The 12,811-nt window shown below is 34.5% G+C and overlaps 1 protein-coding gene across 6 annotated transcripts in view; it reads right to left on the bottom strand.

Moving 5' to 3' along the window:
• Positions 1-12,811, bottom strand: part of LOC101889828 (protein Malvolio) — a 33,272-nt gene that overhangs the window by 20,324 nt on the left and 137 nt on the right. For 5 of the 6 annotated variants that reach the window (XM_059118116.1, XM_059118118.1, XM_059118115.1 and 2 more), the window contains exons 2-5: positions 2,542-2,762; positions 2,282-2,466; positions 2,041-2,205; positions 1,835-1,973 (exon numbers count right to left, since the gene is read on the bottom strand). In XM_059118116.1, the coding sequence (XP_058974099.1) occupies positions 1,835-1,973; positions 2,041-2,205; positions 2,282-2,466; positions 2,542-2,745 (693 nt within the window). In that variant the 5' untranslated portion in view covers positions 2,746-2,762. Of the gene's footprint in view, positions 1-1,834; positions 1,974-2,040; positions 2,206-2,281; positions 2,467-2,541; positions 2,763-12,362; positions 12,801-12,811 lie in introns of those variants that run through there. The other variant, XM_005188171.4, reaches the window with a different exon arrangement.

Raw genomic sequence — 12,811 nt, 5'->3', positions numbered from 1 at the left:
TACATTCTTGCAGTTCTGAAACAGGCCAATTTTCTTCGACATCATTATAGAAAAATCTGTTAACGTAGTAGAAAATTTACATGCATGCAGTTCTGGAACATAACATTTTTTTAATTTTAATTTAATAATTTTTTTTCTTTTGTGATGATTTCGGAATCGCCATACAAAAGCCAGTCATTAGTTTGGAATTAGTTTTGATAAAAACAAAATAAATTCGATTTTATTCTATTGTCTTGAGCTAAACTAAAACAATCGAATGCTCAAAGACCTTATATTTTCATTTGCTTTTGCAGGACCCAACCTAAGAAGCCTAAACACCCTTTTCTACGCAGAAACTATTTTTTAATATGTTTTTACTAAATAATTATATAGTTCTTATCTTTTCAATGATATGGTCAATACGGTATTCATTGTTCTCTGTATGTCTTACGTCGGGTTTTCATTCTCACCGCAATTCTTATCTATGTTTGCATCTAATCATAATTTATAATTCATCAAATAATTTACAACATTCATTAAATCAATTCTCAAGTGGTTCTGTCTAAGCGGAATTCGTTGCTTCTGTTGGAAAATAGAAAGTTCACACATTCAAGTATTTTTACTGAAATTGAAAACAATAACAGCATCGGCTGATATCATATCTATGCACTGGCATACAAATACAGTAAAACCTATCATGGTGTTGGGCCCCGGTGTTGATGGCATGTGCGTAAGGTAGGAATATGAAAATATCCGCCCTAAACGGCCACACTATTTCCCACATGGTCTGCGGAAATGAGAAAAGAGCTGAATGTGCAGGTCGAGGGAAATATATTTCCTAACACCAACTCCTCCAAAATCCTAAGGATCACATTCAACAGCATGGTCAAGTCGTCCGAGCAAGTCACAGCTATCTGCGACAAAATGAAAAGTGGGAACAAAGTCCTCGAGTCGCTAGCCATTTGCACTTGAGGTGCAGACAAGGAGAGCTTATTGACCTCTTATAACGCAAAAGGTCCATCTGTGGTAAGCAATGTGGCCCCAGTGTGGTCTGCGAATACAAGTGCCACGCAGTAAATAAAAGATAATCCAGACCTGTCAAAATGCGAACTGCAACAGGGTGCCTCCTCATGACACCAGTGGACCATCTACATGAGGAGGCAAACGTGCTTGGATTTTTTTATCGTTGGAGTCATCTAAACCATCATATGGTGTATAAACCCCCAGGCGTATCAGGAAGGACATACATGATCTAGACTGAGAGTCTCTAAATCAAGAAGCCTATCAGTGGCATTCATTCTGATGTAGTCACAGATGACTTAAAAAACTGCAGTATGAGACTACGAACCGGCTAGAAATTAAAAAATTTTCACGGTAATCCGAGTATACATTTATCTAATGATTTACGCATAAATGAAACTGTCCAAAATAGGAATTCATCTAGACAATATGACTTATGAGCCGCTTAACTAACGGCGGAAGGCTTCGAACATTTGTTAGAAGCTCGGGACTACGTTAGATTCCAATTTCCAATGCCATATACTCAGGTCTTTAGTAGCTCAACTCGAAAGAGAAATTATCAAATATCCATGCCCAAATGATCCTCATCCCAATAATCCATAAATATCAATAAAATAACTATCCAATGTTGAAAGATTCAATTCAAGACAGTTTTCACTGTATACACAAGTCATCACTAAATCTATGAAAAAGTCATAAATATAACGAAACGAGACCATCTCAAATAGACGGAACACCACCTGTATCAAGACAAACAAACAAACAAGCAAATTCACATCGAATATAAAATGCAATTTTTTTCACTTGATAAGAACAAGCCCCAATAAATACATACCTCATAACCAAATGTCACAGCCATGACGGTGATAAGCAGTCCAAATAGAAATTCAAGTTTGCGTAGACCATATTTATCTAAGAACAAAAATGTAAATGTGTCCACTATGGTTATCAATACACCGCCCCACAAAGGAATGCTGCACACAAGGGGGAGAGAATAGATGAGCATCGATCGATAGCAAAGAAATTAAGTTATACACTTACACTTTATTAGATAGCAAATAAATAGCAATGGCTGTGCCTATAACCTCCTGCATATCGGAGCCAACGATAGCGATTTCAATCATTATCCATAATATAAAACGCGGCACTTTTTTGTATTGGCGATAGCACATCTCGGCTAAATGTAGACCGGTTACAACACCCAATCTAGGCGGAGAGTGGGGAGGAAGAAAGATAATTTTCACAAATTGTTTGTTACTACAACAGCGATTCCGGTGCCTACCTTGCAGCCAAGCGTTGCATCAACAAACCCAACACGGTCGCCCACAATAGAACCCATAGAATTTTGTATTTTGCTGCAGCACCACTCTGTAGATCAGATTCAATGTTACCCGGATCAAGATAAGCAATTGACATTAGAAACCCTGGACCGGTGAACGCCCATAATTTGCGCCAACTGAAACCAATCTATAAAAATGAGAACAGAAAGAAATTAATTAGCATCACATAATAAAATTGAAAATAGCAAATTTCAAAACTTGCCGTTTCTGTCTCGGGTATGAGAACTTTTTCATCACTGAAATATGCCTGCTTGGATTGACCCTTCAGGTGTGTAGCCTCATTGGGTACTATCTGTGGTTGTAGCCGTGTGCTGGATGAAGGCATTCTGCTGCTGCCAATATCATCCGATGTGGAAATGCCATTATTTGGATCCTCATTTCGATTATATCCATCATTTGATGACATTCTTTTGGTGGAATAATCTAAAACAACAAAACAAAAGTAAATATAAGAAGGGCTGTAACTTAGGCTTGATTATTTTATAATTTGTATGAATAATGGGATCTGGCTGGCCCTTAGTTTTCTATAGCAAAGGAAATGCCGCGTTGATAAGAAGTGTTTCAGTTGTTTTTTATGACAGCTATTTTCTGTGTTACAACTGAACGGACGAACGAACGAACGTCTTAAGGCGCTGATAACAAGAAAATGTTTAATGTGCTCTGACTATAAAAATGAAGATTTGGTGGAGAATTTTCAACAAAAAAAATTAAAATATCAGACGTGTGCGACAAATACTAGAGATTTCGGGGAAGTTTTCTCGGCGATTATTTGAAATGAATTAGGCTTAAAATACAGGGTGAGATAAAAAAACTGCAACAAAGTCAAACGCCATAATTTTTACATTTTTTTAAGTTTAATTGATATCGGTATGTCGAAAATTGCATCAAATTTTAGAATAAGTTTAGATTTGTTCGAATTGGTCACCTTTGGCACGAATTGTGGCCTTCAAACGCCCAATTAAACCATTACACGCTGCCCGAATGTTGCTCTGCGGTATTTTGGCCTATTCCCGGCGAAGCGCTTGCCAGAGGTGATCGACACTTTGGCATTTTTTGTAGTGCCAACCTTGCTTTCCAAAATCCTCCAGACACAATAGTCCAACGGATTGGTATCCGGAGAGTTTTTTGGCCATTGTGCGCTGGAAATGAAGCGAGGAATCTCATTTTGGTGACCATTCTTGAGTGGCGCGTGCTGAGTGCGATCGTGCTGAGTCCTGTTGGAATGTCCAAGGTCTGCGGCCAAAATGTTTGCGTGACCAAGGCTTTAATACGCCCTCCAGAATATTTTCGCGATAATATTCGGCATTTATTCTGAGGCCACGGTCGATTAATACGAGCGAAGAGCGACCATCGGCTGTTATGGCGGCCCAAACCATCGCCATGGCCGACGCTTGAGTTCTGGTGGCCAACCGAACGTGCACATTTTCAGCTGACTTCTTTGGCAAGTAAACACGATCATTTTGTTTGTTTACAAACTGCTGAACAACGACTGTTTTCTCATCGGAGAAAACCGAATTCGGCAGTTCACCACTTTCGGCCAAGCGAAGCAACTCTTTAGCTCTTTTGAGTCTATTTTCTTTCCGTTGCGGTGTAAGTTCTTGCACTTCTTGGATTTCCAATGTATGTAATATTGCGATAAGTTAATTATGCGATAAGTTCAGCTCGTGAGCCATTTTCCGGGTTTCGATCAAGTCGCTTCTTTGCTTTTCGAACCATTTCTGCTTATGTTGCTGTTTTCTTCCGTCCACTTCCTTGCCGTCGAGCTACGCTACCAGTAGCACTGTAACGAGCGATGGTACGAGACAGAAGATTTATTCAGATTTAAATGCTGGAGTGCGCCTAACGATAGCCACTTGTGGTTTTCCAGCCAAAAATAAAAAATTGCACTATCATGCTTGAATTCCATCACGAATAACTTTTATTCTAGAAGATTCTTACCAAAATGCTTTTGTACGCTTGTAAACAATATAATGAGCTGTCACTGGAATAATTTTAACAGCTGTCGGACGAGTGGCTTAGAAATGACAGCAGTCTGAAGTTGGTTGCAGTTTTTTCATCTCACTCTGTATTTGATCTATCCTGCACGAGTTTAGAAGGAACATATATCATTTTATGGAGCTATATTTAAAATTGTTTGCAGGAGGATTCCTCCATTAAATCCAAATTTGCAAAGCTGTAAATTCTGTTGCCCTTTAGTCTGGTTAAGAAGTTCTATGCAATCCACTAAATGCCAATATATGCTGAGACTTTATTTCAATTTTCAACACATTTTGTTCAGGTGTTAAGATAATAATAATTATTGTTATTAATAAAAATTAATTAATTTACTTTACTGCCATAAACCTAGCTGTAATCTTTGTAAACACAATATTCTCATGTCAACGGAGAAAGATACTTTTAAAAATTTGTGGTTAATGACTAACAATCAACCGATCATAAAACCATCTATTGTTGACATAACGACGATCTACTATCTATTGTAGATTAACTTTTAAAATGCATATGGCGATAACCTACCCTGAGGTGAGTGTGGGGTAATTATTTCTGGCTAATAACTTTGAAATGTTTGGAATGTGATAACATTTGTTGTTGAAACTTGTGCAAATTGTTTTGGAGAGGATTCTTTGAAATTTAAATCGAACAAACAAATTATACTAGATAAGTTTGGACAGTTAATAAAAACTTTACAGTTAATTGTTATCTGCTGACAGCTGTAAAAACCACCAGATTTGCAGATTTTCGTCAATTTGAAAATTATATCAATATTTATTTGATACTGTGAATTGTCAAATCTTTATCATCTCAGTGTGATTGATATATTTTGAGTAAATATGTTGATTTTCAAAAATACTGAAACACATCCAATAACTTTATTGTCCCGATACTTTGAATTGCCAAATTGTTTATATCTCGTTGAATTGATTTCAACGTCGCTATTGCCATATCTGTGATTGTCTTTGAGCACATGTGCCAGTTTATTGTTGTTGTTATTATTATTATTGTTGGTGTCTTCCAAACTAGACATCATAATTTTTTTATATTCCTTCAGATATCAGTTACAGTCTTACATCAAAAAACAACAATAGCAACAGCAAACATATTCATTGTCAATGGCGTGGCTGCTGCTCGTTGCTATAAAGTAGAGTCGCTGTAAAAAGACACCTTTACAAACAATCGGTGGAAAAATATGTGTGTTTCGTCATTTTCCGTTATTTATCTATTATTTGATTTTAAACAATTTTATTTTTTTTTTGTCAGAAAAGTACACTTTTCGGCTTTTATATCTTGCGAAATGCAAAGGAAGGGAACATTTTCGAAACGGGTGTATTGACAAAATTCAATTTTTCAATAATTATAGGAAAATCCCCAGTAGATTATGAAAGTAGAGCTAAAAATTGAAGACATGTATATTGGAATTTTGAAAGTTTACAATCCTCCATGGAGGGGAAAAGTACTGTATTCTTTGGTCTCTGCGTGTCTTAAGTAGATTATTTACTGTCTTCGCAATTCCTATCTATGTTTGCATCTAATCAAAATTTATAATTCATCAAATGATTTACAACATTAATTAAATCCACTCAAGTGGTTCTATCTAAACGGAATTCGTTGCTTCTGTTGGAAAATAGAAAATATAATTCAAGTTCACACATTACAATATTTTACTGAAACTCAAACAATAAAAGCATTAACTGATATCATATCTATGTACTAGCATAGAAATACAATGAAACCTCTCACAAAAAAAATATGAAAATTTTCCAAAGTTGGGATGGAACAAATTTTTCACAGTATTTTTCATATACACAGGGTGAGATGAAAAAACTGCTATAATTTTTAAGCCACTCGTCCGACAGCTGTTAAAATTATTCCAGTGACAGCTTATTATATTGTTTACAAGCGTACAAAAGTATTTTGGTCAGAATTTTCCCAAAAAAAAGTTATTCGTGATGGAATTTAAGCATGATGGTGTGATTTCTTTGTATTTGGCTGGAAAACCACAAGTGGTTATCGTTAGAGCACTCCAGTATTTAAATGTGAATAAATCTCTTGTGTCTCCTACCATCTCTCGTTACCGTGATACTGGTAGCGTAGCGCGACGTCAAGGAAGTGAACGGAAGAAAACAGCAACATCAGCAGAAATGGTTCGAAAAGTAAAGAAGCTACTTGATCGAAACCCGCGTCGCGTTGGCCAAAAAATGGCTCGTGAGCTGAACATATCGCAATATTCCATTCGGCAAATATTGAAAAATTAGCTCGCAACAGAAAGAAAATAGACTCAAAAGAGCTAAAGACTTGCTTCGCTTGGCCGAAAGTGGTGAAAAGCCGAATTTGGTTTTCTCCGATGAGAAAACATTCGTTGTCTTGCAGTTTGTAAACAAACGAAATGATCGTGTTTACTTGCCAAAAAGGTTCAGCTGAAAATGTGCATCTTCGGTTGGCCACCAGAACTCATGCGCCGGCCAAAGTGATGGTGTGGCCGCCATAACAGCCGATGGTCGCTCTTCGTTCATATTAATCGACCGTGTCATCAGAATATATGACGAATATTATAACGAAAATATTCTGAAAGGTGTATTAAAGCCTTGGCCACGCAAACTTTTTGGCCGCAGACCTTGGCCAACAGGACTCAGCACCATCGCACTCAGCATGCGCCACCCAAGAATGGTTACAAAATGAGGTTCCTCGCTTCACAATGACCACCAAAATCTCCGGATACCAATTCATTGGACTATTGTGTACATTTTGTGGAAATGTTTTCTCAACTTAACATTCCACACTCATTTGCGATGATTTTGATGCTAATTTGTTCAATGATTTTGCTGTTATTGTTGTTTGTACTACCTCTTTTGAGTGCGTTTAATTGACACCTTTACACTCACATGTATTATACAAAAAATAATAGTATTCAAGTATCATATGTCAATTTCCACTGTTTCCATGCTGCTATCATTGATTGAAATCAAGTTCAAGGGATCATCCCTAAAACAAGAGGCTTCTTTGGATTTCGTTGGCGAAGAAAATGAGTAGCCCTCCAGAGTTGAGCAAACTTTCCTAATCATTCTCAGTATGCCAGACCCATAGTTTAAAACGATGAAATAGCTGTTTTAATTGCCTCAACTTTTCCAACCATCCTCGTCTAAGTTTGTTTTGTGAAACCACACTGTTAATTTTTTCAATGCTTTGGGTTTTATTATTTGTAGTCTCCGCCGTTGTATGCGTTAAATTGGCATCTTCAAACGCCAACAAAACACTTGTCAAAATATTTTGATTTTTGTTTTTATTTAGTTGCGTTTCTTGCTTTATTTGCAAGCTGCTGCTGGATGGAGGTTCTTGAAAAATGTCAATATCCGCCCATTGAATATTAAAAATACAATTTTTGTACATTTGTACCTACCACAAAATACCATTGCCACATCCACAACACCCCTCTAATCGCTCGATTGTATCGTAATTGATTTCACAAGAAAAATCAATGGCGACTGAGTGGCCACTTCAACAGCACTTCAGTTGAGTGTTGAACCGGCAAATTCTTTGGCCAAAGATGTAATAGACCACAACTTAAATGTAACTTGAAGGCAAACGTGATTTTATTCCCGAAATAGGCATAATATTAATTATGTGGCACATTAGCCAAGTTTTACGTCATGCATTCGATTAAACATTGGAAGATTTCAGATAAACTTTGCATTTATCATCAGCTAACAAATAAATCCTTTGCTTTTAACTTTTAACTCATAATAATTTCATAAAAATTGTAAATATGGCCATAAAGACTAGAACTATATCACAATATAATTAAATTTTATTCAAATATAAAAATTTTCAAATTAAGAGGAAAACGCAACCAAAGCAAGTCCAATTTGATTCGAGCCAGTTTAACAGTTTCATTTCCACAAAAATTAAAAAAAATTCATCATTAGAACGTGTCCTAAAATCGATTTCAAACCTCAAACTCGATTTCAATTTCAATAAGCCAATGGCTGCATACCTTCGAAAATATTAATTCCATATAAGTGATGCAAAACAAAAACAATTTATTTTTCGATTGGAGTCTGTCATTGTTTCAATGAGCGTGTTGCAAAAATTATGGGACAATAATAACTGGTCGAAAAAAATTGTTCGTCACCCCTTCTTTCATTGTTTTGAAATCTCAGATATTCGTATGCACTTGGTTTGTTATGAAACAAAATTGCCTTATAACGGAAATAAAAAACAATTGCAGAATTTTTTCGTAAAAGGTTATTTCCCTTACCAAATATTTTACGGCACGTAGCTAATATAGACATTTTGTCGGAATATTTTTTAATATAATAATAAGCAAAATATTAACAACAAAAAATCCACAATGTAACAATAATTTATACACCGAAAGAAAAGCGGGATCAAATAAAAACAAGTAAAAAAAAACTGTAAGTTCGGCCGGACCGATCATTTGGCATTTTTCAAAATAAATAAAATCCGTTTAAAATTCTGTTATAATCTTAAAAATACGGAATGTAGCCGTTATATTAGGATATATATTGTAGATATATTTAAAAAAAATTGCGTAAAAATCTAATTTTTTTCAGTTGGTCCCTTGCCCCGAAATGCATTTGAAATGCTTTTATGGCTCCGTCCGATTCAGATGTCCATAGAACTGTAAAATGGACATATAACAACATAAACTTATATTATTTTCCTTTTTTGGATAACTTGCCCTAACTTTTCCCCAGTGTAGCCGGCAGCAAAAAAGTCTCAATTTATGAAAAAAAAAATGTAAAATCTTGATGATTCGTGCGAAAAACATCGACAAAAATCCATTGCAAATTGTAGGTGTCCGTCCATTGACTTATTGATAAGACAATCAAACGAAACAATGCGATCAACACACACACCACACGGCACAAAAAACCCTTTCCATTGCGGGCTATAATCATTTTGTTGCCTGCCTGCCTCTTCCCCTTACATGTTGTTATTCGTTGTTGTTGGTATTCCTTGTTTTACTCATGAAACGGAAGACGAGGCTGTTTTGTTATTTTATTTATAGTCATCAAATCAATTAAAAATTGTTGAGTCCAAATCATTTGTAATTGTCAAATGAATTTTTTCCGTTTTTTTTTGCAATGGCTATTGTTTTTGACTGGAGATTGGAGTGCATGTGTTTTATAATACACCGACTAGCATAAATAATTTCGTCGGAAAAATCCACCAAAAAATATAAATTAAAAACTGAAAATTATTTAAACTAAAGACCCTGAAAAGAGCTAAATAATGTGACGTTAAATAAATGTTAAGCACGTGCTCTTTTTTTCCACAAAAGGTAATTCTTTTTCTACAACTTTTTTCAAACTTAATGTAAATAATTGCTCTGTTTCAGAACTACAAGAATGTAAAACTTTTTACTACGATAAGCGAAATTTCCTTTATGATATCGAAAAAAAATTGCAAAACTAGTCGATTCTTGCAGGTTCTGGAACAGACCAAATATTTACCCAAGATCTTTCCTTGGCAAAAGCTACCTATATTTTTTTTCGTTGCATATTTCAGACCATTAAGCTCGCCTCGAAAGGGAAACAAACTTGAAATTTTTATTGGCCGGATCTAATTTGGTACCGATGGACCACCCTAATATATATTTCTACACACACTATTACTGACATGCACATATTCTATATCAATTCCATTAAATAATTGTTTTGCAGTCAACTGTTTCGCCACTGTTTTTTTGTTTATAATGTCTATTCGATATTAAATTGAATTGTTTAGAAAATTATCATTTTCAAATTTATTGTTTAACGAAGTAATCTTCCATAAACGTGCAAAAAAAAAAAAGAAATCGCTTACGCTTAGATGTGTGCGTGTGTACTTTTTTGTGTCAAACAATACAATGTCAAAGTCAAAGCGGGGCTTAATTCAAATAAATGAAACTTCATATGACAAAATTAAGTTTTGTTAGGATATATGAAGAAACTTATGTATTAAAAACTCAAAAAACTAATAATAATAATAATTATAATAAATCTAATTATGGATATATAACTAAATATACAGGGTGAGATGAAAAAACTGAAACCTAATTCAGACTGCTGTCATTTCTAAGCCACTCGTTCGACAGCTGTTAAAGCGTACAAAAGCATTTTAGTGAGAATTTTCAAGAAAAAATTATTCAAGATGGAATTCAAGCGTGATAGTGTCATTTCTTTATATTTGGCTGGAAAACCACGAGTGGCTATCGTTAGAGCACTCCAGCATTTAAATGGGAATAAATCTTGTATAATCGCTCGTTACCGAGATTCTGGTAGCGTAAACATTTTGGCAGCAGACCTTGGACATTCCAACAGGACTCAGCACCATCGCACTCAGCACGCGCCACTCAAGAATGGTCAAAAATGAGATTCCTCGCTTCAAAATTATGGCGTTTGAATTTGTTGAATTTTTTTATCTCACCCTGTATATGCGTTAATCTATGCCGATTCTTCATCATCACATCATCTACGGTAGTCAAACCTTTTATCCCGTTTTGACAAGAGGACGAATAAAGCTAGCCCTAAAATATATAGTTTGCTTTTGGCTCACATGTTCTGTAAAATATATGCACATGAAACTTATTTGGATTCGTATTACCTAAAACTATTTCAGACTAGAAACTTATTTCCGTACCCAAAAATTATATCCAAAACGTGTAGTATTATTATCAGATTCTCATTAACTGATCAGTTTTTTTTTTTTTTCAAATTTTACTGTTATCTCCTTCCTGTACTTATTTGGCAATGTAGATATCTCAAAGTGATTTCTGCATTTCAATATTTTAACTAGTTTTATCATTTAAAATGTACGGGAACATAGCCTATATATTGATATTAATGTAGTGTAGAATTATCTTAGAGAATAACATCAAAACAATTGTGTACAAATTTTTATCAGACAATTACTGAACTATAAACTCAAAGCATGAAGTTTCAAGATATATTGTTTTATTTTAACAAAACTAGACTTATCACCTTTTCACTCTGAGTCACATAATTTGTTTACAAAAAAAAAAATATGCATCACGTTTACTATAAAGCTAAAAACCTGTTCCCAATATTTCAAAGATGACTTTAAAATGAAGCCACATCTTGACCATCTTCTTTAAGAGTTGTTTTACTTTCAATGACACAACAAACCATAGCCGTGTTTTATCATAATAACAGCATTTTTATTCATATTTTATGGGTAAATTATTTTAGAATCAATAACCTAAATTCAAATGCCATTTATAACCACAAATAACCTACACAAACTGTTATTTCAAGAGCAAAAGAATTATTAATTGATTATTTTAATTAAGTTGCCACACTCTTTTTCTTTAATTGTCAACAAATAAACATAACATATTCGTATGAATCGACAGCATACTATCATTTCGAAACAATGCAAAGCAAAACAAAAACATCAATTCTTATCAGACAAAATGAAACAAAAACAAAAGTGACAAGTTCACATTTGGCAGTTACGGAGAGAACAGATATTGGGAGAAAGAGAATAATAAGAAATAAGGGAATTTTGGTTGCTACAAAGAGAGAAGAACGCAACGTGGATATTTTTGTAAATAAGCAACAGCAAATGGAAAACTATTTTCATGGTTAATGAGTCTTCAATAAACAATTATTTTCGATAAGTAAAGCCAAATAACATATTCGGCATAATTTGTCATACATAATATTCAATGAAAACCAATTTTCGTGTTGCTTTTTAAACAAATATTTTTGATAAAAATACAACTTAACGGATGCACTACCGCCACAATGACATTACGTTAACATTTGTTTAACCAATTCACAACAAATCCAACTCTCGCAGAAGAGAAAGAAAGTATTCCACAATAGAACAGAAGGAAAACAAAAATCTCATAAGCTGTTGGCACATAACACAAACACACACACATCTACATGGAGATTTGCAAACACATTTCTAGTCACTTCATATTGAAAACATGATTAAAAAAAACTTATTAAATGGCACATATATTTATTAAATTCTTTTAATAATTCTTACACTCACGTTTAAAATTTGATTTGGAATATAGTTAAGACAAAGGTGCGGAGCGTAATCCCTGAGCAAATGGCGTTGGTCGGTAGATATGTAAATTAAGAATTTATTTTCCTTTGTAGAATTATGTTAACAAAGTTCAATGTTGTTGTCTAGCTTTTTATTTGTTACAAATTGTACAAGATACACGTTGGCGCTCCTTTGTTCCGTGTAACAAGATAGAAAAAAAGAGTGGACTTTTATTTCCTATTTGGGTTAAACAACCAACCAAAGGTGAGGGAATTTTTTTCTTTTACCACACTCACACACATCAATCAATGAATGTCAAAGGTATGGTAAAAACACTTGTTTCAATAACTATTTTGGTGTCTTAGAATTTTCACTTCCCATCCACATCAACACTTCTCATTGCATTGAATATTTAATTTATACTTTTATTGATACGAAACCAATTGCAATAT

The sequence above is a fragment of the Musca domestica genome, unplaced genomic scaffold (assembly GCF_030504385.1).
Source record: "Musca domestica strain aabys unplaced genomic scaffold, Musca_domestica.polishedcontigs.V.1.1 12, whole genome shotgun sequence".
Lineage (NCBI taxonomy): Eukaryota > Metazoa > Arthropoda > Insecta > Diptera > Muscidae > Musca > Musca domestica.
The sequence above is the reverse complement of the archived record's forward strand: the minus strand, read 5'-3'. Positions and strand labels throughout refer to the sequence as shown.